This window comes from Terrapene carolina, unplaced genomic scaffold (assembly GCF_002925995.2).
Source record: "Terrapene carolina triunguis isolate 2854851 unplaced genomic scaffold, T_m_triunguis-2.0 Scaffold22, whole genome shotgun sequence".
NCBI lineage: Eukaryota > Metazoa > Chordata > Testudines > Emydidae > Terrapene > Terrapene triunguis.
This window is the reverse complement of record NW_020664373.1, coordinates 10,939,296-10,964,952: the sequence shown is the minus strand read 5'-3', so window position 1 is coordinate 10,964,952 and position 25,657 is coordinate 10,939,296. Positions and strand designations below refer to the sequence as shown.

At 42.2% G+C, this 25,657-nt stretch overlaps 1 protein-coding gene across 1 annotated transcript in view; it reads right to left on the bottom strand.

Annotated features, from left to right (window-relative positions):
- LOC113406058 (ralBP1-associated Eps domain-containing protein 2-like) overlaps window positions 1–25,657 on the bottom strand; it is a 140,884-nt gene that overhangs the window by 62,355 nt on the left and 52,872 nt on the right. Inside the window, exons 6-10 of the mRNA XM_029910713.1 lie at window positions 22,682–22,817; window positions 19,521–19,584; window positions 17,614–17,756; window positions 12,793–12,887; window positions 1,017–1,098 (exon numbers count right to left, since the gene is read on the bottom strand). Coding sequence (XP_029766573.1) covers window positions 1,017–1,098; window positions 12,793–12,887; window positions 17,614–17,756; window positions 19,521–19,584; window positions 22,682–22,817 — 520 coding nt within the window. The remainder of the gene's footprint in view (window positions 1–1,016; window positions 1,099–12,792; window positions 12,888–17,613; window positions 17,757–19,520; window positions 19,585–22,681; window positions 22,818–25,657) is intronic.

Here is a 25,657-nt window from a genome sequence, read left to right as displayed (position 1 = left end):
TCCCCCCACACTCCCACCCTTCTACCCTGAACCCCCCACATCCCCACTGCCCTCTGCCCTGACCTCTGAACCCCCACATACACACCCAGGGGTCCCGGCTGCCGGCCCCTTGCCAGCCAGCGTCCTGGCCACAGGCCCTGCTCAGCCCGCTGCAGGCCTAGGTGAACAGAACCCCAGGCTGGAAGCAGGCTGAGCAGGCTGGCGGCGTAAGATCAGCATTTTAATTTAATTTTAAATGAAGCTTCTTAAACATTTTGAAAACCTTGTTTAGTTTACATACAACAATAGTTTAGTTATATAATATAGACTTAGAGACACCTTCTAAAAAACATTAACATGTATTACCGGCACACGAAACCTTAATTTAAAGTGAATAAATGAAGTCTCGGCACACCACTTGTGAAAGGTTGCCTACCCCTGCACTAGTTGAAAATTCCTCTCCACCAGAAACTGTACAACAATCAGAATAGCTCCTTTAGTCAAAGTTGGGGCCAGACTTCTCTGTGTCCTGTGCCTCTCGTGCTTGAGGAAGTCTTCCTGATACGTTAATTGACCTCTGGCCTACTCTTTCCTCTCACTGAATACTTTTGAAGTGGGGAAAGCTGGGGTCCCTAGGGCACAACTTCAGGTCTCCGTGGCAAAGACCGGGAACTTCAACCCAGTTCTGACAAATGAGACCAACTTCTTTGATTACAGTAGTAATCCATAATGTGGGCATTTGCTACTCCTATAATCTCTGCTAGTTACCTCACCAAAAAGGGAGCTGTTCTGCTACTTGTCTCAGTAAGAGCAGACTGAATTCATGGTTAGGAATTACAGATCTATTATATGAAATAGCATGTGGGTTTTTTCCAGCACAGTTCCTGTAGATTTCAGTGGAAGTAACATTCAAACCCATTGTGTAAGTGCTTTGAAAAAATATGGACAAATGTAATCTCTATATTAACCATGATTGTCTATGTGCCCTAGAAAATATTATAGTCACAATAATATGCTAGAATAAAAAAAATGGTCACCGACTGGCTCAACAACGGAGGTCGCCACATCAAAGAGAATCAACGGCTCTGAGTTGCTTGGATCTTCACGGACAGTTTCAAGCTGATGTTTTTACAAAGGCGAGGAGGAAAAGAAAAAAATCTATTTTTATTAACAGTTCAATAGCTTCAGTTTTCACCATCATCAAAATCTACCATGAATTTCACATTCACGTTGGGGTGCTAGAGACAAATGTTTCGAGAGCCTAAATATACAACCATAGTGGCCTAGCTGCAATGTACCAGAGGCCCAGACTGGCTTTTCCCCCACTTTCTGAGTCAAGGAATCATAAAGATCAGAGGAAGAGGCTAAGGGCCTGAAGCAATGCCCATTAAACTGAATGGAAACACTTCCGTTGATTTCAATGGACTTTGGGTCAGGTGCTGTTTCAAGGAGGGGCTTAAAGCGACTGCTGGCAGTTTCATCGACCTCATGAGAAATCGTCTGTCTTGTCTCCCAAGCTATTTGTTGCAAGGAAGTATGCACTGGTGTGTGTGGAGGAGAGGGGGCAGAAAGGAAGAAAGTATGCAAGAGGAAAACATAGGAGACCAGAATGAAAGTGCCGAGGGTCTCAGAATACCAAGGAGAGAGAAAATATGGGCAGATAGTACTTCTTAATGTTAAAAACGAAAATGAATTGCTCCTTTACAAAACATACCAGAACTGTTAACTGATATTTCAAGATTATTAAAAACCTCTGCTTTTGAAAAAGCCTATTATCCACATGACCCATCTCCTATCATAACCCTCTTCATACATAAATCCAAAAAATCATTTCTGTTGTACTGTATTTCAGCAATTACAAATAAGGATGCTCTTTAAACTACCTGAATTTATGATGGATGGAAAGGGAAGAAGACCGGAAGAAAACATATAATTGATTGCATTGGTAATAAAATATGTTCAGTCGCTTGTGATCACATGTATGAACTGTATTTCCTGAATAGCCGAGCCACAAATTAAATTATGAAAGCGAATCACTGCACTCCCCAGAGACAAAGATGAATTACTCCCTTTCTGAATCATATTTACACAGTGTATTATTTTTCAAAATAAAAATATCAGTTAGGAAAAAATCCGAACACTTCAGTCAAAATAATTTCGGGTCGGTTTTGAAGCAAGGTTTTATAAGTCATTAATCATGGATAATTGGGCACATCTAAGCCCAGAGAGCTCTGGCTGCTACAGCTCAGCACAAATACTGTGAGTCCCAGATTGGGAGGAGAAGATATAGACAAGAAGAAAAGAGCTGAGCCTGCTGATTGTCAAATGGTCTAATCAACTGCACTACGGTCAGGTGACACTATCCTATCTCAGCCAATGGCTAGACCTCCATAAATTCAATTTTTTTTTAATGAACAAGTTAATAGAAAAAAAAGTGTTTCTTGGCACATTTCTAGGGAGCATTGGACACCCTCACACCAGACACCAGAGGAGTGAGGAAGAGAGAAACAGAATACCCAGCTCCTTGTGAATGTGGGCCCTAACTACCAAAGAAACAGCTCATAGGTTGGGAGAGTGGAGTTATTTGATGGTTGTGAGGAGCAGGATGTTTTACAGGGCAAGACAGAGCCTGGTGAGTCACAGGCAGGGGTGCTCAAAAGCTTAACTTGAAAATTAAATTAAAAATTAATTTACAATATGGCAGTTTGAAAGTCTTCTGCTGTGTCCCCCAACTGCTAACAATTGCCCAGTGGAGGATTTCATCTCACCACCAGATAACAGATAATTTATTACTACTATTCTACTCCTAGTATTACTGCTGTGATGCTGGCAGACCCAGTCAGATCAGGGCCCCAGGCCAATAGACTTGTGTATTAGTATAGATCAAAATGAGTGTAAATGTAAGAGTATATTCAGGTGTTTGAACTTCATGAAAATTAGTGGAATGTTACTTGTATTATTTTCATTCATTTGTTCCTGTTATAATGCAATAGCAAACATTTACATTGTGTACACCCTTGTAACTAAATAGCCCAACAAAGAAATCTTGTGAAATGCCAATGAAGGACTTAAACAGAAAATGTTAATTTCAAAGCAAGTGGCCATTATGTATGATGGTTCCTCACTCCCTGTCATCAAAAGAAAAGCCCATGTGTGTAGAGACACTGTCAGCTTGCTTTCAGAGTGAAGAAACTACAAATATGGACTCATGGAAAGATCCTTCATCTCTGGACTGGTTGGACTTTTACAGGGAAGTGGACCAGATGCAAAGCAGAGATCTCCAGAGACAATCTGGATACCCTGAAAAGACTTTTGGGAGTCTGGCAGTTTATTACATCACTGCCACCATTTGGAATTACAAACAGTGACTCACCGGTTATATTTTACCTGCTTTTACCTCTCAATAACTCATTTCCTTTTCTTAGCTAATAAACCTACAGTTAGTTTACTATAGAATTGGCTGCCAGCATTGTATTTGGTGTAAGCTCTGGAGTACCAATTGATCTGGGGTAAGTGGCTGATCACTTGGGATTGAGAGCAACCTGATATGGTGTGATTTTTGGTTTAAGTGACCATTTTATCACCAAGTCCAGTCTATGACTACATGGTAAAGTGGTATAGTGATTCAGGAGTTCACATTTGTTACTGGCTTGGTGAAATCTAGTTATAGAACGTACCACCAGCTTAGGGTATCTGCCCTGTTTTCTGGCAGTCTGCCCTGAGATAGGCACTCAGGGTTGTGAGCCACTGCAGACAATGTGACAACTACTACTGCTTTTACTATAGTAGGAATTACTAAAGACATGCTATTTCATTGTACAGCAAATCTACTCCTTATAGGTTTATTCCTTTATTGTGTAAACATTCAAATCCACAAACATAAATGTCACTTTCTGTGCATCAGGTTAATTGGCTTATGGAATTTTATTGGGTCGGGTTATTAGGATAATATTTTTAATATTAGGAAATTTAAGAAGAATGTGAAAGGAGAAACCCTGAGCTTTCTGAAGTATAAAATGAATTTCTGTTTATGTCCCAGCATTTACACTAGCAAGGAGCAAATTTCATCACCACTTCTCAGAAATAGGAGAAATTGCTTTGGACATCTGGGTAATAATTTGTGAAGCTAATAACTTAAAAAATAATAATAATCTCACAGAAACGAAGGTGGATCCTGAAATCAAAGAGTTATATGAGCTAGAGCTTTTTTTTTTTTTGAGAGAGAGAGAGAGAGAGAGAGATAAAATGTGGCAGCTGGAAGTTATGGGGACACACGGGGACCTGCTCACCGACAAAACTGGTTCATCAGAACGGCCCAATCGTCAGTCTAGTCTGGTAGCCTGCCTTCTACTGCAACCAGCATCACAGTAATACATAATATGCATAATTGTGCAATGCTCTGTTGTGAAAGGAAGCTTCTCCTGACCCCAGCTGCTGATTAGCTTTATTCCCTGAAGCATAAAGGCTGATAACCTTCTTCTTGTTATTCTAGCTAGTTTAATTGCAGTATTGCCCTTCAGATACATCTAATCTTTTCTTTTTATGTGGACACTTACTAAGCTATTTGCCTCAGTAAATGAATGCAGCAAGTTCCACATGATCCTGGATGATAAAAGTACCGTAGAGTAAGGGCTCATCCAAAGTTCACTGAAGTCAGTGGAAAGACTCTCATTGACTTCAGTGGGACTGGATGAAGCATTACACCCTCCCTGACATATAATAGGCCTACTTAGGGTGACCAGATGTCCAGTTTTTAAAGGGACAGTCCTGTTTTTTGGGACTTTTTCTTATATAGGCGCCTATTACCCCCTACCCCCTGTCCTGTTTTTTCACAATTGCTATCTGGTCACCCTAGGCCTACTGTAACTAGAAGCGCCCAGTATGCTCTGTATAAAGTGTGTGCATATTAAATACAGTCCAAACTTACAATAAAAGAAACCGCAGAAAGGGGGTAAGTTAACCATAAAGGCGCACACACCTCTGCCTAAACTTTTTCCTCAAGTTTGGCTGTTGCTAAGGTTTTTCCCTTCATGACCTCCCTTGTCCCAGCCTCTACTTCCCTCTGCCTTGGAGTAAGACACTCAAATCCCTCTTATATCCTGTCTGGAGCTAAAGAGATCCATCTGCTAGCAGAAGCCACAGTAGTTACATCTTTATATAGGGTTCTAGCACCTGAGTTTAGGGGGATTTAGCATAATTCAGCATTCCTGTGCAGTGCCTTAGAAAGTGACACCCTGTCTCTCACAGATATTATATACATTTTGAAAAAATATATTTGCAAGATCATTTGCATCTTCAAAAAGCACTATACAAACATTAATCCTCAACAACCCTGTGTGGCAGGGAAGCAGTAGTATCCTCAGATTATAAATACGGAGACTAAGGGCACGTCTACACTGGCAGAGTTACAGCGCTGGCAGTTACAGCGCCGCTCAGAGAGCACTGAAGGAAAAACGGCTGTTGTGTGTTCACACTGTCAGCTAACTGCACAATAGCGTGTACACACTTCCGGCACTTGCAGCGGTATTTGGAGCGGTGCACTCTGGGCAGCTATCCCACAGAGCGTATCTTCCTCGTCTCCCGCTAAGAGTTGTGGGAAGGTGGAGGGGGTCGCGGGGCATCCTGGGTCCTGTCCCTATGCCCCGTGATGCATTGCTTTGCATCCCAGCAATCCCTGTGCTTCCGTCCGCATTTGGCGCCATCTGCACACTCTGCCTCTTCGGTTTGCAGGAATGGATCCTGCACTGTTGACCAATACGCTGCTCGCTCTCACTAACATGTCACGAGTGGCAGTGGAGTTATTCCTTAAACTACAAAGGCAAGAGGAGTGCAACATCGATCTTGCCATGAATAGTAGCTACCACACGAGATTGCTTGTGGCATTCACGGAGATGCTGATCACAGTGGAACGCCGCTTTTGGGGTGGGGAAACAAGCACTGAGTGGTGGGATCTCATCGTCATGCACGTCTGGGATGATGAGCAGTGGCTGCAGAACTTTCGGATGAAGAAAGCCACATTCATGGGACTGTGTGATCAGCTCGCCCCACTGTGTGGCGCAAGGGCACAAGAATGAGAGTTGCCCTGATGGTGGAGAAGTGCATGGCGATTGCACTGTGGAAGCTGGATACTCCAGACTGCTACTGATCGGTCGCTAACCAGTTTGGAGTGGGAAAGTCGACCGTTGGACTCATGTTGACAGAAGTGTGCAGGGCCATTAATCGCATCCTGCTCTAAAAGACCATGACTCTGGGCAACATGTGTGACATTGTGGATGGCTTTGCATAAATGGGCTTCCGTAACTGTGAAGGGGTGATAGATGGCATGCATATTCCAGTTCTGGCACCAGACCACCTAGCCACCAAGTACATTAATCGGAAGGGGTATTTCTCTATGGTTCCACAGGCGCTTGTGGGCGTTTCACGGACATTAACGCAGGCTAGTCTGGAAAGGTGCATGATGCAAGCATCTTTTGGAACACTGGCCTGTTCAGGAAGCTGAAAGCAGGGACTTTCTTCCTGGACCAGAAGATCACTGTAGGGGAAGTCATAATGCCCATTGTGGTCATGGGAGACCCTGCCTACCCCTTAATGCCGTGGCTTATGAAGCCATACATGGGACACCTTGACAGGAGCAAGGAGCGGTTCAACAACAGGCTGAGCAAGTGCAGAATGACTGTTGAGTGTGCTTTTGGCCGTTTAAAGGCCCGCTGGAGCTGTCTATATGGGGGTTGGACCTGGCCAATGACAATATTCCTATGCTTATAACCGCGTGCTGTATGTTCCATAATATTTGTGAAGGGAAGGGTGAAAGCTCAGCACCTGGAGGCAGAATTTGAACAGCCAGAGACCAGGGTTATTAGAGGGGCGCAGCGTGGGGCCATAAGGATCAGGGATGCCTTGAGGCAGCAATTTGAAGCTGAAAACCACTAATATTTGTTCCTATGCTTGGGAGTGCAGCCCTTGTAATGCTAGGAGGTGATTGGGATTGGTGCAGACGATGCACTATGAAGGTTTAAGAAAATTGCCTGTTGCTTTGTAGGGCTCTGTTTGCTTTCAATTAATGAAATAAAGATTGCTTTCAAACCAACACAATTCTTTAATTAAAAAACAACCACCGGAGGAGAGAGACCAAAAAAAAAAAAAAAAAAATCAGCACTGTGGGGGATGGGAGGGTCCCAGGAGGAAGGGGGTCCTGAGACAGTTAAAGATTTGTGTATGTCCAAGTATCATATGCAACCTTGTCCTTTGGAGTACAGTGCAGCGGGTACTGTACTTCAGCAGGGCTAAATGCAGAGGGACAGGTGTTGAGTGCAGTGGGTACTGGGAGTCCGCAGGGCTTGACTGTGACGGGACAGGAGTGGAATGCAGTGGGTACAGATTGGAGCCAGGAGGTTGATAAGAGAGTGTTGGTGGTGTCGGGGGGGGGGGGCACATGGGAAAGAGTTTTGTGACAGTGGCTGCAGGGCAGGGCGGGCGTGGAGCTGCTCTGTTTGCAATGCTAGTAGCGCCTGGAGCATGTCCACTTGGCACTCCATAACATTTTAAAGCCGCTCCGTGGCTTCGTTCTGGCGCACCACGTTCTCCTTTCAGTCCCTGTTCTTGCTATCCCGCCACTCCTTCAATTCTTGTTTTTCGGCTGTGGAGTGCATCGTGGCATCACGCAGAAAGTCCTCCTTAGTTCTTCTTGGCCACTTTCTAATTCTGCGCAGCTGGTCAGCCGGCAATAACAAAGAGGGAGGCTGGGCTCCCAAGGTCATATCTGTGAAGTTAAAATGCAACATTTTACAGAAGCAGTATTGTTTGCAAGACACTGACCACTGATTCAGTGATTTAAAATAGTCACTATTCACATACCTGTCACTAATTGGCTGACCCCAGGCAAGCACACATGAGCCACAAGACCCCCAAAGTGGTGAGTAACTGCAGGGGCTGGGGAAATCAGTGTTCCAGGACCGTACTGTACAATGGGAACGTGGCTCTTGTGGAGAGCCAGCACTGGGGGGGGGGAGGTGGCTGATAAACATTCCTGTCCCCACATTTTCCACAGGCTGTGTTCATTATGGAAGATATCTCGCTGCTGCGGGTGAGATGGGAATCAAGGGAGGGTCTTCTCCAAGCCTGCGTCTTTCTCCCTGGCCCTTATGCGACTCGCCTGTGTGCAGCAAGGCTCCGTCCCCACAGTGACGGCAGAGTGGTGTGGGAAAGTTACCTTTAATGGGGCAAGAAACAAAGCAGCTCTACCAAAGAACCTGTGGCAGCGGATTGCCCAGTATCTCCATGAGAATTTCCTGGAGATCTCTAAGGCAGATTCCCGTAGGGTGACCAGACAGGAAGTGTGAAAAATCAGGACGGGGGTGGGGAGTAATAGGCACCTATATAAGACACAGCCCCAAATATTGGGACTGTCCCTATAAAATTGGGACATCTGGTCACCCTAGATTCCCGTGAAGTGAGGGAATCAATCAACACCCTGTTCTGCTGCTCAGACTAGGCATGTGGTGGTACGCACATCATACAGACAAGTCTGTTTTCTGCAACCCTCCTGCCCCCAACAACTTGCCTCAGTGATTCCCAAAATCAAAGCCACTTACCAGGGGCCTCCTCTCCTGTTTGCGCTTCGCCAAGTTCTGACAGTTGTGACCAGCTAGCCTCCTCCAGGGTGGAGAAGAGCTCCTGGCTGCATGCATCTTTGACCTCTGAGTCATCCTCTGCCTCTGGGTCATCCTCCCCCTCCACATCCTCGTCCAAGATTTCCTCCTCCTGGCTCGGTCCACTCTTGACTGGCATGGGAGCCACCAAAGTATCCACAGGGACCTTTGCCATGGAGGTGGGGTCGCCGCTGAGTATCGCGTCCAGCTCTTTGCAGAACTGGCAGCTCGTGGGCGCAGCACCAGAATGGCGGTTTGCCTCCCGCGCCTTGTGGTAGGCGTTCCGCAGCTCCTTCACTTTGACCCGGCACTGCAGTGTGTCCCGGTCATGGCCCCTTTCTGTCATGCATCGTGAAATCTGTCTGCAGGTATCATAATTCCTATGGCTGGAGCGCAGCTGGGACTGGACAGCCTCCTCTCTCCAAATGCTGATGAGGTCCAGCAGCTCGGCATTGCTCCAAGCGGGGGATCGCCTGGTGTGTGAAGCAGGCATGGTCACCTGGAAAGATGTGCTGAGACTACTGCACGTGTCACCGAGCAAACAGGAAGGGGACTTTCAAAATTCCCACAGAATTTAAGGGGTGGGGCTCACAGTTCGTCACCTGAGGGTAGGGCAATAGAGTTCAAACCGATGACCAGAGAGGCGAGAACAGGCATTGTGGGACACGTCCTGGAGGCCAATCGCAGCGCTGTAATCAACCAGAGTGCCTATACTGGCACCGCGGTGCTGTACCCCCGGCGCAGATAACTGTACGCCTCTCATCGGGGTGAGTTTTTTACAGCGCTGCAACTGTGCAGTTTCTGTGCACTAAGTGGCTTGGCAGTGTGTACACCTCGGGAGTTACAGCGCAGAAAGCTGCTTTACTGCGCAGAAATTTGCCAGTATAGACAAGGCCTGAGGTACAAGAAGTTGAACTGCCCAAGGCCACATAGGAATTAAGTGGCAGGGCCAGAAAAAGAGCTCAGAAGTTCCTGACTCCAGCTGCTGTGCTTATTCCTTTTGGCCATACTGTTTCATCTCTCATATGAGAAAACCAGAGATGGTGGGAGCAAAGAACAGTCACTCACTCACTCACTCTCACTCACACACACACTTAATTTTTACAAAAATTATAACTGTCTAGATAAATCTATAAAGATCAATGAGGAAAAATCATATATAATACTTTAGTAAATAAAAGCAAAGACAAAAAATACTCTATGGCAAAGACAATTTGAAGTAAGAACATAAGAATGGCCGTACTGGGTCAGACCAAAGGTCCATCCAGCCCAGTATCCTGTCTACTGACAGTGGCCAATGCCAGGTGCCCCAGAGGGAGTGAACCTAACAGGTAATGATCAAGTGATCTCTCTCCTACCATCCATCTCCACCCTCTGACAAACAGAGGCTAGGGACACCCATTTCTTACCCATCCTGGCTAATAGCCATTAATGGACTTAACCTCCATGAATTTATCTAGTTCTCTTTTAAACCCTGTTATAGTCCTAGCCTTCACAACCTCCTCAGGCAAGGAGTTCCACAGGTTGACTGTGCGCTGTGTGAAGAAGAACTTCCTTTTATTTATTTTAAACCTGCTGCCCATTAATTTCATTTGGTGGCCCCTAGTTCTTATATTATTGGAACAAGTAAATAACTTTTCCTTATTCACTTTCTCCACACCACTCATGATTTTATATACCTCTATCATATCCTCCCTTAGTCTCCTCTTTTGCAAGCTGAAAAGTCCTAGCCTCTTTAATCTCTCCTCATATGGGACCCTTTCCAAACCCCTAATCATTTTAGTTGCCCTTCTCTGAACCTTTTCTAATGCCAGTATAACTTTTTTGAGATGAGGAGACCACATCTGTACGCAGTATTCAAGATGTGGGCGTACCATGGATTTATATAAGGGCAATAAGATATTAATGTATTGAGCTGATAAAATATTAACTGCATATCAATATTGTATTAAATTCTGGTAGTGGAGCTGCACGTATATGATCAAGTATGTGTTTTCAGCATGACTTCTGCTTAAGCTGCAAATTAATAAACATATAGGCTAATAAGTCAAACTGTCAAGGAACTGATTAGTTTTCCATCACTAGAACACAGTGAAAAAGTTCTAGTGAAGTGTTGGCCTGTGGCAGAATCTGGCACCCCACTGTTAATCAACCTCACAGCATGTGAACATATTAATAGGACCAGAAATCTGTGCTTCAGTAAAAGACCTGCCTGCACTTCTAAAATAAAAGCACCATTTTCAAAAACCAATAGTAGTGCTATTCTGAATCAAGCTGATGTACCCAGAACATTGTCCTGTGAGCAGAAAGGGCGCTGGTAAGATCATATATACGTAGTCCCACGAGATAAACACAATGATCACACCATGCAAAGTGAGAATAAAATTCAGCAATATTATGAAACATTGCCTATTGCCTGGTGGTGATATTGCACAGTTGCATTTGACAAGAGAAGAGCTGTGTTTCGACCATGGAGTTTTCCCTATAACAAGGGGGAGGATGAAGTGATTGGAGAACAGCCTTACACCAGCACTGGGGCTGAGCTGGTAGAATGTACCATTATTCTTTAATTTGGATGCAGAGTTTGAAGGGACTTCCACAACAGCAATGCATGCCAGTTTTCAGAGGCCTAACAATTCTGAGCCATAGCCCTGTCCACAAATTGTCACTTGATTCACTACCCTAACAAGCTAAGACCTTCAAATGGCACAGCTTACAAACTCTGAATTGACATATCCAGCTGTAATGGGTTGGCAACAACCATGAGGCAGGTAAAGTTATTCCAGGTTTTAGGCCTTTAAACCGCTCAAGTTTACAAATGTCATAAGACCACTTACTTTTCTAAAGTTCCTCTGACTGAACTATTGTCCCCTTAACTCAGTTATTTGGCCTGTACTTATATTGATATAAAACATCATTCTCTTTTTAGGCGGTCCATCAGGCCTGGATTAGTCCAGGGCTGGGTCCTGAACCTAGGCAAGTGCCAGGGTCATTCAAAAGTTAGATGTGCTGATCCACTACTGGTACCTAGGTAGACTGTGGCATTATGACCGGCGGCAGAGGCAGATAGCATGGTCTGGGGTGCAGCGGCCCACCACCTCACAGCCAACTGGGTGGTGATATATCCACTGGTGGCACTAGCAGAACCATGGATGAAATATGTTTCACAGGGAAGCCAGAAGGAACTAGGGACCAAGATTTTTGGAAGCACTCAGTACCCAGCAGCTCCCATTGCTCTCTTGTTCTCCATGGGAGCTGCTGGGTGCTGAGAAATTTTGAATCGCTGCCTGCTTCATTTAGATACCTGAATGGGGGCTGAGAGTTTTTAAAAATCTGTCCACTGGAGTGGAAAAGGGGAGAGCATCAATTAGCCTCTGTTCCAGGTCATGCCAGAGGCCAAAAAGTTAACCAGGGGAAGGAGGAATGAAGATGCAGCAGGCAGCACATGCTTACTTGGACCTGTAGACCCAAACTCTTGCTACATATTGCACCAAATCGGGGGTAACAAGCAGTCACCAGAGATGCAGGGGAGGGAGGGCAAGGCCAGAACAGCTGAGAAAGGTACATTTTATTCCCTTTCAATGGGATTTCTGCGGACAAGATGGGACTTGGGGCTCTGAAAAAGGAAGAATGCGTCTTTGAGGAGTGTGCTGATAAGGTGACAGCAGAAGAGTCTGGAAGGAGATCCTGACTAGAATGAAGCTTGTCCCTGACAAAGCCCAACATTTTGGCCAATCCAATCCTCAACAGCATTAATATGCCACAGTCTATCAGGATTCCTCTGGTCAATTGCCTTCCACAGCAGCACAGACCTTCTTTCCCATTGTTTGCGCCAACCTCAGCAAGGCAGGAGCTTGACAGGAAAAGAATATTCAACTTTCTCCCAGCATTTGACCCACAGACTCCCAACTTGTCACAGCACAGAGTCCTTAGGAGGAGGATGTAGACTCTGCCACTCATGCACACCTGTTGAAAGGAGGCCAGTCTATCCTCTACAGTCACTGAATGAATTGCTGAGAGAGGAACAGTAAGATGGACAAAAGGCAAGCTTAAAAACAGATAGCCCACTTGAAAATTCCACAGATATGTATGCTGTATTAATTGCTAGGTGGTCTACTAATGTAAATTCCTTAATGTAACTATAGCCCTCGGGTAATTTTCTTACCTCAGTTCGATTAAAGTCCCTGGTCTGTTGACTGACTGGCAATGACTCAGAATAAGAATCCAATAATGCGCAGTCACGTTTAGGCTTAAAGGAAGCTGGAGGGAAAGCAAAGATACATGTCTTTGTTTAATAATACATATATTTTACATGTATTAGATTATTATTTTTCCTCCCCACCCCTTCATACTGCAATTGATCTGGATAACAAGGTGATAAGTACTGTATAGAGAATCATTTTCTCTTGTATTATTTTTAAGTAACAACATGTTGTGATGTACAAGTCTAATATATTGTAGAAACAATCGGGTGGAACTGAGGACAGATTTAGATACTATTCAGCCACCCGAAAACAACTATGACTGAAGTTTTATTTGTGTCTTTCCTTCCTGGGATCTAGAGTCAATATAGTAGGCGTAACAGATTACAGACTGGAGTGCTAGAACTATAAAACCTATTTGACAGGCCTGCAACTTCCTGTTTGTGTTATCTAGAAATGGGGAATGTATTAGAACCAACACTACGCAATATAACTAAATGTCAGTGAAAAGCATGAAGACTAATCACAACACTTGCTTCAGTCGGTATCAGCTTTAATAGTTTTCAATCAGGTAAATACTGGGAGCAGGAGAAACAACCCTGCAATTTGTTAAGGTAATATTTGCAACACCCATGTTTTTGTTCTATATACATGGACCCTTCTGCTAACACTTCTCAGGGATTAGTCCCTCTAAATCATTAAGCATCTTGGTAGCTAGAAAACCTATTTTTCTTAAGATTAATATGTTGAGTAGCAGAATAATCAATTCACAAGTCCAGTTTCTAGTTTCTGATTAGCATCTGGTCCCTCCAAACAAACTAAGCTTTTACAAATCTGTATTAATTTAAAACACAGTTAGGTTACTAGACAGGGCAATCAGCTTTAGGGTTTTTTATTTTAATTCAAGAAAAGCTTTCAAAGCAAAACACAGTGGGTCAAGTTCTTAATAGAGTTACCCCAGCACAGAATTTAGCCCTGAACTTGTAGTTCATAAAACAAGCCATATAAGTAGCAAAATCAATTCATCCTTAAATGCTTCTTTTGAAAGTCACTTCTTTATTTTAAATTTTAACATTTTGATCAAATGCAAAAAATTCTGCTTGAGCCTTATGAATAAAGTACTAAGTCTACCTCATACTGGACTTAATACAACAGGCTAATGAGAAGTGCTATCAAATAGACTTACATTCCTAAATGGCCAAGCAAAACCTTGATTTCATAGACATTAAACTATGGTATAGGACTTCTCCCATAAAAAATGTTTCATACCAAGTTGTCATAAATTCTAGTGTTGTACTTGGAAGTGAGTGTAAAAAGGGTCCATTACATATACAGGGAAGCACACCATACTGCTTTATTTATTTATTTATTTATATGCATATTCCAAAAATTGTTGGTTCAGAAGCCTGTACTATATGTGATTCACTGTGCAAGGGTTTTTTTCAAATACACACTTCTCCTTTCAAAAACTCCATCTTTATTTGTGAATCTTGTCTAAATAGAGCTGTAAGCATTAGCTAAACGTTAAATCCCTCAACTAATCTGCCAATATCACTGCTAGAACTAATGGTTAGCCCTTGAAATGCTTTGCTGCTTAAAAGAAACAAAACAGAGCTCATTTAGGAAGATAGAAGGCTACAGTGCAAACAGGGGAGTTCAGAATGAAAGCTAGGTGCAAATAAGAGGAAAAAATATATAGGAAAAAATCTCCCAGGCAACTGTCTGCCCTACTTTTTAAAACGTAAAAAGCACAAGGACACAGTGAGACACCATCGGCCAGGATGATAAGCAGCTATTATCATCTGCCTTTGTTTATCCTCATGTATTTTTTTTTTATTAAAATTAAGATATTAGAAGTGCCAAACTGACACAATGAAAACTGATGTCCTCTATCAACAGGTCAGATACTAAATGGACAGCAATAATGCAAGCTTCCCCCCACCATCCTGCCAACGTGCCTCAACTCTGACCTGGAGGAAACACCTCAAAGGATGAAGGAACACAGACACTCACTATCCGTGCTCATTCAGTCCTTGCTCTGTGCTCAAACTGCCAGTAAAAGGTGCTAACTAGTGCAAACTGTGGTCATGACTTTTCTTTTTAATATTGGTACCTGTCTTCTAGCCAGGAATGAGACAGAGACAACCAAACTCGCCTCATGTAGGACACCAGACTACTCTCAGGCCAGGTCTACAATACAGACCTATAGTGGTATAATTACGTCGCTCACCCCCCCTGAGCAACATAGATCGGTATAACTAACTGCTGACATAGCTACTCCTTTTCAGGGAGCTGGATTAACTACGCCGACAGGAGAAGCTCTCCTGTCAGCATAAGAGTGTCTTCACAAGTGCTACAGTGGAAAGGTGCAGCTGAAGACAAACCCTGGGTCACTAGAAGCACAAACTAGATTCTAGCTAGTGACCTAGACATGTCAGACATTGTATTCCAGTATCGTCTTCCTGAGCTATCCATTCCCAGTTGTCCCTTCTAGAAAAGTCCCAAACAATGTAATATGGACAAAACCATTAGTCTCCACTGAAATTTTCTACTGAAATGATTCTAAAACCCTATAATTTTACAGAAAATTGTACTAACTCTAGAGGATTTTGGTTTTTTTAAACTATCCTATAAAGTTCTCTTGTGGGGGTATGTAATTGCCTATTAAATTCTATGAGATGGCTTAAAAAGCCTAGAGAAAGGTTCTTATTATCTATTAAATACTATAAAAAAAACGTATCCAAAAATACTAAATATTAGTTAGTAGGATGACAAACATTCTGCAATAGCTAGAAACAAACCTGTTTGCAATTTAGCCTTTTGTTCTCAAATTTGCAGTGGAAATGCCTTTAGTTAATAAAAGCTTGGTGGATATTTATGAACAGCTGGATGCAATTCAAGTATTTGGTTTTAATTCAAGACATTAGGAGGAGGCCAAGAGAAAAACTGAAGACAGAGATGAAGAAGGCTAGCTTAGAAAACACACAACCTGATTCATGCCAAGTGAGAGGTTCATAGTGTGGTCAGAAAAATGCCCTATTATTACTACTAATTCTTTCTATTACAGTAGCACCCAGAGGCCATAATCATGACATGCTCAAGGTTCTACAGCGAAAGGCACTGTATAGAAAGACAAGATCCCTGTCTTGACCAGCTTACAGTCTAATTTAAAATGAGACTAGAAGCGAGCATAACAAACAGGAAGGAGAGCCTGAGGCAGGGAAGATGGAGGTGATAGTGGTAAGGACACACGATTATGCAGACTAATAGTGTGAACATCTTGAAGGTTGATGTTTCATAAATAGTTTATACCCTTGGATATGAAGATGGTGGATTGTAGAGAACAGGAATCTGACAGAAATTACTTCAGTGAATTGATACATGGGGGACATTTAATTTTTTAACTACAACTTGATTTGCTCTTTTCCTCTCCTTTTAAAGTGCCAGCAAATTTAATGGAGATTTTATTAGCTCTTATATATTATCTCTTAGCACTGTAACTATTATCAGCAATTAATCCTCTTCACCCTAGAAAGCTGTGCACATTTTTTAATTGAAGAGTATGCACTTCAGTGTTAATATATAATGAAAATTGACAACATATGTCAATATTTCTCAACTGTACCTCAGTAATGAGGTACATCACACATTGTAGACTCATTTATCCCCATCCCACACAAACTGGTGAAATCTCACTGTTAATTGTAAAATATTAACAGTAGGAATGGCAGATCAGGAAAATGAGTTATAGAAAAATGTGAGCTCTGCTAAAATCAGTAATCATATACAGCATCCAAGATAACCTGTAAAGCAGGTCAGTAATATTCCATCGTTTCAAATATGCCTCCAAGAGTCATTAGAGCAAGACAACACATAAGCTAAAAGTCACCTACTTCATATGTAAAGTCTTGTGACATCCAGATCTGCCACTCCTAGCTATGCCTCATGTTAGTAGAATCTAGACAGTAGAATTCTAGTAGACACTAGTATTTCAATAGAGCATGGGGACAGCCTATAGGGAACAGAGACTTTGGAGGGGCAGGGGTCCCCTCAAGTTCCCTCCAGACCCCACTTCAGATCCTCGTACTGTCTTTCTCTCCCCACAGCATATGTCCAAGGGGTTCTTGGAGCAAACAAACAAAAAATGAAAAGTCCTCTCCCCTCTTTCTTCCCTTATAGGGGAGAGGAGAGCATAGAAAATTGAAAAGATACAAGGGTGACCTGGAACTTAGGCAGTCTTCCTGGTTCAGCCTTTAGAACTTAATCTACACAAGGTCCACCTCCAGCCCCTCCTCCTGGGGTGTGCTGCTCTGAGGCTGGGCCGTGCAGCTTCAGGAGAGGTGAGGCTTATTGCTGTCTCCCTCTGGGCAGGCCTTTCTCAGCTGTCTGGGACGGGGCAATCTTCTCCCTGTTCACATCCCCTGCCCTCTTTCCTGTGGCAGGTTTTCCCTTTTGAACATCCCCGCCCCCACCCCGCTCCAGGAAGAACAGGCCTTGCAGGTGTGCCTCATTGGTGCTGACCAGGCCCAGAGGAGCTTATTAGTCCCCTCTTTGTCAGTGTGCAGGTGTGCTCCTTCACAGAGACGTGCTGCTGCTGCTTTTTTTTTTTAATAATTATTTTTTGGTTCTTCTTTAGCCTTTTCCCTTTAAGCATAACTAAAAATCAATGTTTTATCAAGCTACATCGAGAGGTACTACTCAGCTTCTAGCTAAATCTTTGTCTCTTACTAAAAAAGGCTGTTCTGGATGAACGACGAGTTGGTACAGGAATATCACAGCCTCACCTGGTTGAAGGTAATCTGGCAGTAAGGTCTCCGGCAGCGTATCTGGCAATGGATAACCATTCTTCCTAGCAACAATGAGGTGAAATGCAGCACAAAATTCTGGCAGCGTCAGCGCTCCATCACAGTCTACATCGCTCAGCTCCCTGTGAACATGGTATTCACACATTTCCTGAGCCATTGCAGGAATGAAACATATACACAAACACACACACACACACAGAGCATATTCTTTATGTAAAAAGGTAACAATTCCCAAGTAAGTGGGATTTTTTTAAAAATACTGTTTATTTTTTTAAACATTTCCCTTTGAGAAGTGGAACAATCTGACTTTCCAATACTAAGAAGATTTTATATGGGGAAAAAAGTGCTTTCTCTTTATGCCACATCATACAATATTTTCTATCTGGTATTTCAAAAACTGAAATTTGTCAAGAAATTATATTTGAGTACCCAAATTCAATCTCTCTTTCCGAAATGGTGTTGACAAACTGTTCGGTTGGTCTATGCTAGCACTTAAACCCTATTCAGTACTGTTTCAGGCAGACCGATCAATGCAAACAGTTTTCAGAAAGTGCTTAAGTACCAAGTGTAGACCGGCCTTATGAGCTGCACAGCTGGATTAACTAATGCTGGTGGCAGTTTGGACTGTTAGCATTAAACTGCCCATTAGCACTGCTGTTTGTTTAGTTTTAGTTTAAGCGTGAAACAGCAGCAGAGGATTTCAGAAGCACATGAACACAGTTTCATAGACTACACCTTCTGGAAAATTTTAGAATTCATTTAGTATTAATATAATGGCTAAAATGGAGCAATAGTTACTTCATCACTGTTTCGAAGTGAAGGAACAATGTTTCAAGCAGTCAAGGTTACAGTGAAGACTGAAATGCTCCTCAATTTTAGCAAGATTGAAATGCTCCTCAATTTTAGCAAAGGTGTTTTTGCCTGATAAACTATATCATGCAAGATTTCAAATTGCTCCTAGAAAGGAACATTTTCTTTTGTACTGCTATACAGAGCACAATTAATGTTTGTAACATAAATAAAATGTTTTTGGTTATCATAGTGGGTTAAGTAGTTTTTCTTAAATAATTTTTAAATTAAATTCCAGTGCTCATTTTTCCCCAGAGAACGTTTCTTTAGCCTTTTTTTTCATGATTCACAACTAGCTTTGAAACTATTCCAGGCAAATTCTCTGAACCCAACAGATGTTTGGGCTATTGCAAGCTTTTCTTAAAATCTATCTTCATAAAAGTATATAGCTATAGTGAAATAAGAGTTCCCTTTATCAGCATTTTTGGTGAATATTTAGAACAGTTTGTTCCTCATATCAAGATAGGATGACGATACAAGAACATTATGTTTATGGAAATATAATAAGATCCTTATAAATTGTATTGTATACAAGTGCCATCTGCAATGGTCTCTAAACAAACTCATTAAAAACAAGAGTGCTGGCTCATTAATAAAAGCACTGATGAATTATGCAGATGTACTTATTAAAAATTAGGTATTAATTAGGCCTCATCTCACAAATCACAGCCAGAAACATAAAGCTAACTGAACACATCTAAAATATTCCAAATGTGTTTTTCTTCTAAACCATTTCATGAAATATGTCTTTTCATTGAGCTAATGATGTTTCTTATAATATTCTTAAGAACGGCTATCATTTATATTGCTATTAAAATATCTGCAGTCCTGTTGAGTAAAAGAGTAGCTCTAAAAAGATAACAAGCATGCCAGGAAGATCAACACGCACCCCGCTGCTTGGACCTGAAAGTGATTTTGATGATAAGAGCAATAATTATAATTACTCTAAATACACTTTTTCAATCTAACAAAAACTCTTGAGCTAAAATGTCTTTTAAAACAAGCATCCATATTCTGGGTTACACTACAGTACTCACCATATGTGAGAAAGTTCTGGGATGGGAAGCTTGGATTTTGTGAAGAAATTCTTAGCCACGGAACCTGTCAAGAACAGTGAAACAGGCATTTGATAGGTTTCAGAGGGGTAGCCGTGTTAGTCTGTATCAGCAAAAACAATGAGGAATCCTTGGCACCTTAGAGACTAACAAATTTATCTGGGCTAATGCCCAAATAAATTTGTTAGTCTCTAAGATGCCACAAGGATTGCTAGGCATTTGATATTCATCTTCCAATCTGATTTTGTTTGTTTTTCTATAAAGCTGCAACAGCATCAGCAGCTTGTTATTTCACATTCAACAGACGCTCTGATTGTTGGGTACTAGTATAGTTGCTTGGCCATTTGTCTCTTGGTGAGTCACCAAGATGGGACAGGCCAAGCAGAGCAGTTGACCTCATTTCTCTACTTCTCCTCTCCACGTGGGAAAAATATTAATGGATGAAAACATGCCTCAATATTACTATTATCATCATCAGTACGTCATTATGAATACAAAGAAAGGAAAACGGAGATAAATGGCTTCCTTTCCAGAGAAAAGGATGCTTCTAATCACATGCCAAGTATGTGGCAGCAAATGACCCTGCACCATCTATGCTACTCCCACAGTGACTTTCTCTGCTTTCAGGCCTGCTGTGGTCCTACCATCATGAAAGAAAAACTAGAGCAGGGATGGCCAACCTGTGGCTTCAGAGCCGCATGTGGCTCTTCAGAGGTTAATATGCAGCTCCTTGCATAGGCGCTTACTCCAGGGCTGGAGTTACAGATGCTAACTTTCCAATGTGCTGGGGTGTGCTCACTGCTCAACCCCCTGCTCTGCCCCAGGCCCTGCCCCCATTCCACCCCATCCCGAAAGCCCCTGCCCCCAACCCTGCCATGCCCTCACTCCTCCCCCTCCCCCACAGAGCCGCCTGCGCATGCGAAACAGCTGATTGCAGCAGGCAGGAGGCGCTGGAGGGCTGCTGACGTATTACTGTGGCTCTTTGGCAATGTACATTGGTAAATTTTGGCTCCTTCTCCAGCTCAGGGTGGCCACCCCTGAACTTAGAGGAACCAACTAAGCATCCTGCTACAGTCTTCACTACCAGTTGTGAACATCCTCTGTAGCCCTCCCATAATAAGCAATCTGATTTCCCTCCCAGCCAACAAACCCCTGCTGAGCCCTCTGCAGTGATAAGAAGCTCACTATGCATCCAGCTGCCAAACACTGTCTCAGGCAAATAGGCTACAGGGATGGCAAAAGTCTGCCTTAGACCCTTGCACCTTTTACTTCACATAAGCCTGCAAAACATAAGGCCAACCCCGTTCAGAGCCATTATATACAGATCTATAATCCTGCCTCCCACTGCAGTTAATAGTAACTCTGGGTGTGCATGAAATGCAATGTCTGGCCCTATGAGGCTCTCTCTCGGAATAGATAGAGCAAACATCTTGCATATTCTAAAGAGTGCATTCTGTTATAAACAAAGTTTACTATATGCAGCTTCATTGGAAATCCACTATGTGTTGAACTTCCATTTTCTTTTCCCTCCTACTAGGAAGATCAGTTGGAGAAGATTTAACCAAGGGGAAAAAACTGATGAAGTGCTAATTTCTGCCAAGATCAAGCAATTATTTTAAAACCTGTGTCTGAGGTCAGAATTCCTGAATCCCGAAGTGTTGGATTGCAATAATATAACCTCAGAGGACATAGTCAAAATGCCTGTAGTTAAAATCTGTGGCTTTTCCTTGCCAGACTAACTCACAGTACCTAGAATAATTCCTCTCACAAGAAGTCTGGTCAGTGAAAATCTGATTTTTAAGATCAGCTACAATACTGTTACCATATGTGTGCTATGCAGGGTTTACATTTAACCGCTTAAGGACCAACAACTCAATCCTACAGAGTGCTGAGCATCCTGATATGATCCTGTAGAACAGTTAAACAGATCATTAACTCTAAGCACCTAAACAGTCCCATTGACTTTAATAGGAAAGTAGTTAAGTACATGCTTGTGTTTTTATGGATCAGGCCAGAGCTTGGCACTTTGCAGGACTGAGCCCCAAATGCTGTCTTCAGATTCAAACAATTTATTTTAACTTCCCACTGAATTTTTAAAGTGTGTTTCTATTCTGAAAAATTAGTATGCGAAACTCTCACATTCTTCCTCAAAAGATCTACTCCCAGTGTGTGATTAGAATCATATCTATTCATTTTAGTGACAAATATACATTTATTTTATTTTTTTATTCCTCTTTTATTCCTGCAGCCACCACAGCTGAGAGAAATAGCTGGACTCTAGTCCTCCTTGTGCATCATCAAAAGATTTTCTTTTTGTTGCTAAATTCCAGTCAATGACACTTGTATAAACTCTCTGAAGACAATGGGATTGCAAAGTTGTAAGTGAGGACAGCATTTGGCCTGCAGAACATTTATTTCTGATGATGACACACAAGAAAGAATTAACCCAGTTTGGCTCTCAGATCCCAGAGTGAGTTTGCAGGGATGGCAGTTAAGAAAAAATATTTTACCTGTAAACAGAGAGCATGTGGTATTAAAATACACATTTAACCTGTAACCCATTTTGGAGTCATCTTTAACAGTAGAACCACGCTTTAAATAATTTAAAAAAATTCTTCAAAGAAACTATTATTTTACCCACTGTATTATTTTAATGCTTTAATTCAGTGATTCAGTGGGTCACAGGAAGGTGGTAGATGGGTTGCGGGCCTAGGGTTGTAGGCCCTGGGGGAGAAAAAGAGGATTTGGAGGGCGAGGCGTTTGAGTATGTGGCGTTGTGACCTGGCGCGCCGGGGTTAGGATTGCGGTGTTGGGTGGTGGATGCAGGTAGTTGCTGCCCCCTCTGTAGGGCAAGGAGGAGGCAGCAGAGGAGGATGACGACGCTGGTCTATATTTTTGGGCGCCCCCATGAATTTGAATCCTGGGTGGGTAGCAAAAGAGAGACAAAATGCAATGGGTAGGTTGGTAACTTTTTTAGAAGTTGTTACTTTAAAAAAAAATAAAGATCAACCCTGTCTGGGGCACAAACCTGATCTAAAGATAATTCAAGAAGCTTTCCCTTTATCTACTGTACTTTGCTTTAATTTACAGGCCTTTCATCCTGGTTGTTTTGCTGCACATGCATATTATTTAGTAAATGTTACCTGAAATGAAAGAGTTCAGATCAGGCTGTAGGGATTTGAACTGGTTGATGTAATATTCTCGCTGTTCCTCAGTTATCCTCCAGGGGTCATCTGGGTAATTACTGCTGTCCTGTGGCTCCCTTTCTACTGAAAGAGACTTCAAAAAAAGGGCAAAAAGTCACGTGCAAAAGTGCGGGGAAAGCAGCACACACAGACATTTTAAGAAGTCAGGGTCAGTCTGCACATCTAGCAAGCCCTTTTTAAAGAAACGGGAGCAGAAAGGCCCAAGCCGATTAATATCTGTTACAGTTAGGGCTTATTATAAATGCCCATTTGCTCAGAGAAATACAGGAAGTTTCACATGAATGAAGCTAAAATAAAAAACAAACCCAACTACTGCTGAAGATAGAAAGATCACTCCAACTAGTCATGCAATAAGTTCCATCTCCCCATATTGGTGTTTTATATTGTCACCCATCACCAAAGCATCTGAATGCCTTCCACATAAAATGGATAGCAACAGTGAAGTCCCGAGTGAACTCAATGGAGTCACTGGAATGTCTCCATTGGGGTGGGGGAGGAAAGCGGGAAAGCTGATTGGATTAGCTTTTTTTTTTAAATTGTATTTATTTACTTTTTTTAAGGTTGATTTGTATAAGGTTGTGTTTGTTTGTTTGTTTGCATAGAAGGGGATGTCAATGTTGTGAGCATCACTCTTATGGTGGAAAGAAGCAAACATTTAAAATGCTTTGACCTGCATGACAAAATATTTTAGTGACAGAATGTAGGAAAGAATAAGCTACATGCTCCAGCGAAGTTTAAGACCACTCCTCTGGCTAGGCTGTCAACGTGCTCAAACTCAAATATGTGACTTTGTTTTTTAAAATGTGTTAAAAGATCTCCAAAACAGGAAACATCACAAAATAGTACTTTGTGCTAGTTTGAAATTATGTGAGATTTATTGGTTTAAACTACATGATGTTTTAGATACACTGTTTCCCATGAATCAGCTGAGGTTTTCCCATGTGTAAAAAAAAAAAAAAATTAATCATTGATTTAAAAAAAAAAAAAAATCAAATTCCTGAGGTTATATTATTTCAAGCCACAGTCTACAGTTCAATAAACATTATTTTAAAACTGTTTAATATTAATGAGACCATAGCTTAGAACAGCTTAAAAACCTAGGTCACTCTTCCATAGAGGAAAGTTTGTAAAAATTCATGGAGAAGTTTTGCTCTGTCGTAGACAGACAAGGGGAACAAAAAACATGACTGGTGATTAAAAAACAACAACCCTAACAGTCATGGGGCTTTATTCTCATTTGTACTAAGACCCTTTTAGAAAGTGCTAATGTGTAAACGTGTAATTCATACCCACTTTGAGGCACCTTTACACTCCAGAGCAGTGTAACAGGGCCTTCCTGTAAATGAGAATCAGGCTCATAGTCTTATTCATGAAACCAGCGGCAAACTTACTGCCTTGTTAATTCACAATGGCTTTGTCTACACCAGGCTTTTTTTTCTTAAAATTATTATCCACCATTGCTGCCGTTGGTGAGGTGCTAGTATGGATAGGCCACTGGTAACATTTGGCATTTTAACCACCATGGCATCTAGATAGGGTGACCAGACAGCAAGTGTGAAAAATTGGGATGGGGGTGGGGAGTAATAGGAGCCCATATAAGAAAAAGCCCCAAATATCAGGACTGTCCCTATAAAATCGGGACATCTGGTCACCCTACATCTAGATTTGCTCTTAGCATGATTAGACAACTCGGTGGCTAAAAATGCCAGTGGTCAATCTAGTCTATACAAATTCCCGCACAGTTGGTTCTACTGGTGAAGCTGCACCATTGGTTGCCACAGTGAGAAATCTGAAGAAATATATCTAATGTACATCTTATGCAGCCAACAAGATAAACAAAGCGTGCAAAATCCAACTAAAAAATACTCAGAAGAACCAGGACTCTGGGCTTGTAACTCAAGTATGCAGTATTTTATCAGAAACATTTTTGTGGTCATGAAATTTTCATAAAAGTTGGACTCAAAATTTGGCACACTATTTAGATTCTCGAGAAGCTTGAAGTATTTTAGAATTCTGTCTGATGCCCCAGAGCTCAAGGAATCTGCATAGCCTAGCGTCATACAGACAATGCCGCAGCCTCACAGCAACATTGTTTGCCAGTGCAACATAGAACCACTACTGTATTGGCAGCTCAAGAAGGATTTGGCCTGCCCTTTTACAATTAGTCACCAGTGCTGGCCTTTATTGGCATCAGTACTTCCATTAGTTCTTGTGTCACTGGGATGAACTCTCAGGTCCTGTGTCAGGCTGATGGACCAGATGCTGGGGATCTTCTCTGTGAAATAAGAGGATAATTCCTTGCAGCAAGATGTGCTGGGTTCTGAGGTTGAGCAAAGACAGTTATGTTAACTAGCCAACAAATACCAGTGGACTCCTGGGTGGGCACCAAGCAAGGAGTATAAATGTGTTACTGCTATTTATTTTAGACTTTGGTTGTGGAGTCAGTGGAACAGACTCAGTTGTCAGTCTCTCTCTATTGTTAATGCAGCTGCAGCATGTGTTTCTTTCTTGCCTGACTTACTGGTACTGACATATTTGTGTACTTTGATAAAGTAGGTATATTTTACCCATTTATAGTGGTCTGTAGAGTATTACAAAGTATTACAAATGCAACAAAGGCGCATTTGGGAAAATGGAACTTCCATCTGACCCATCTCTTTGGAAGTTCCTCTTTACAAAACCATAAAAGAAAGATGACAGAGTCATCTGAAAAATCATTGATGAACTTAATGCTCCATCAAATCATACTTGTTAGTATAATTCCAGAGCTGGCCCTAGCCATGTACCAAACAATTAGCCATAAATGGTCCTGCATATATCCCACTCACACACATACTTTGTCAACACCCAGGACTTCTCCAATCAATGGGCTGCCACAACCTCCACCTCTTGAAAGATGAGCTACAGAGCCCA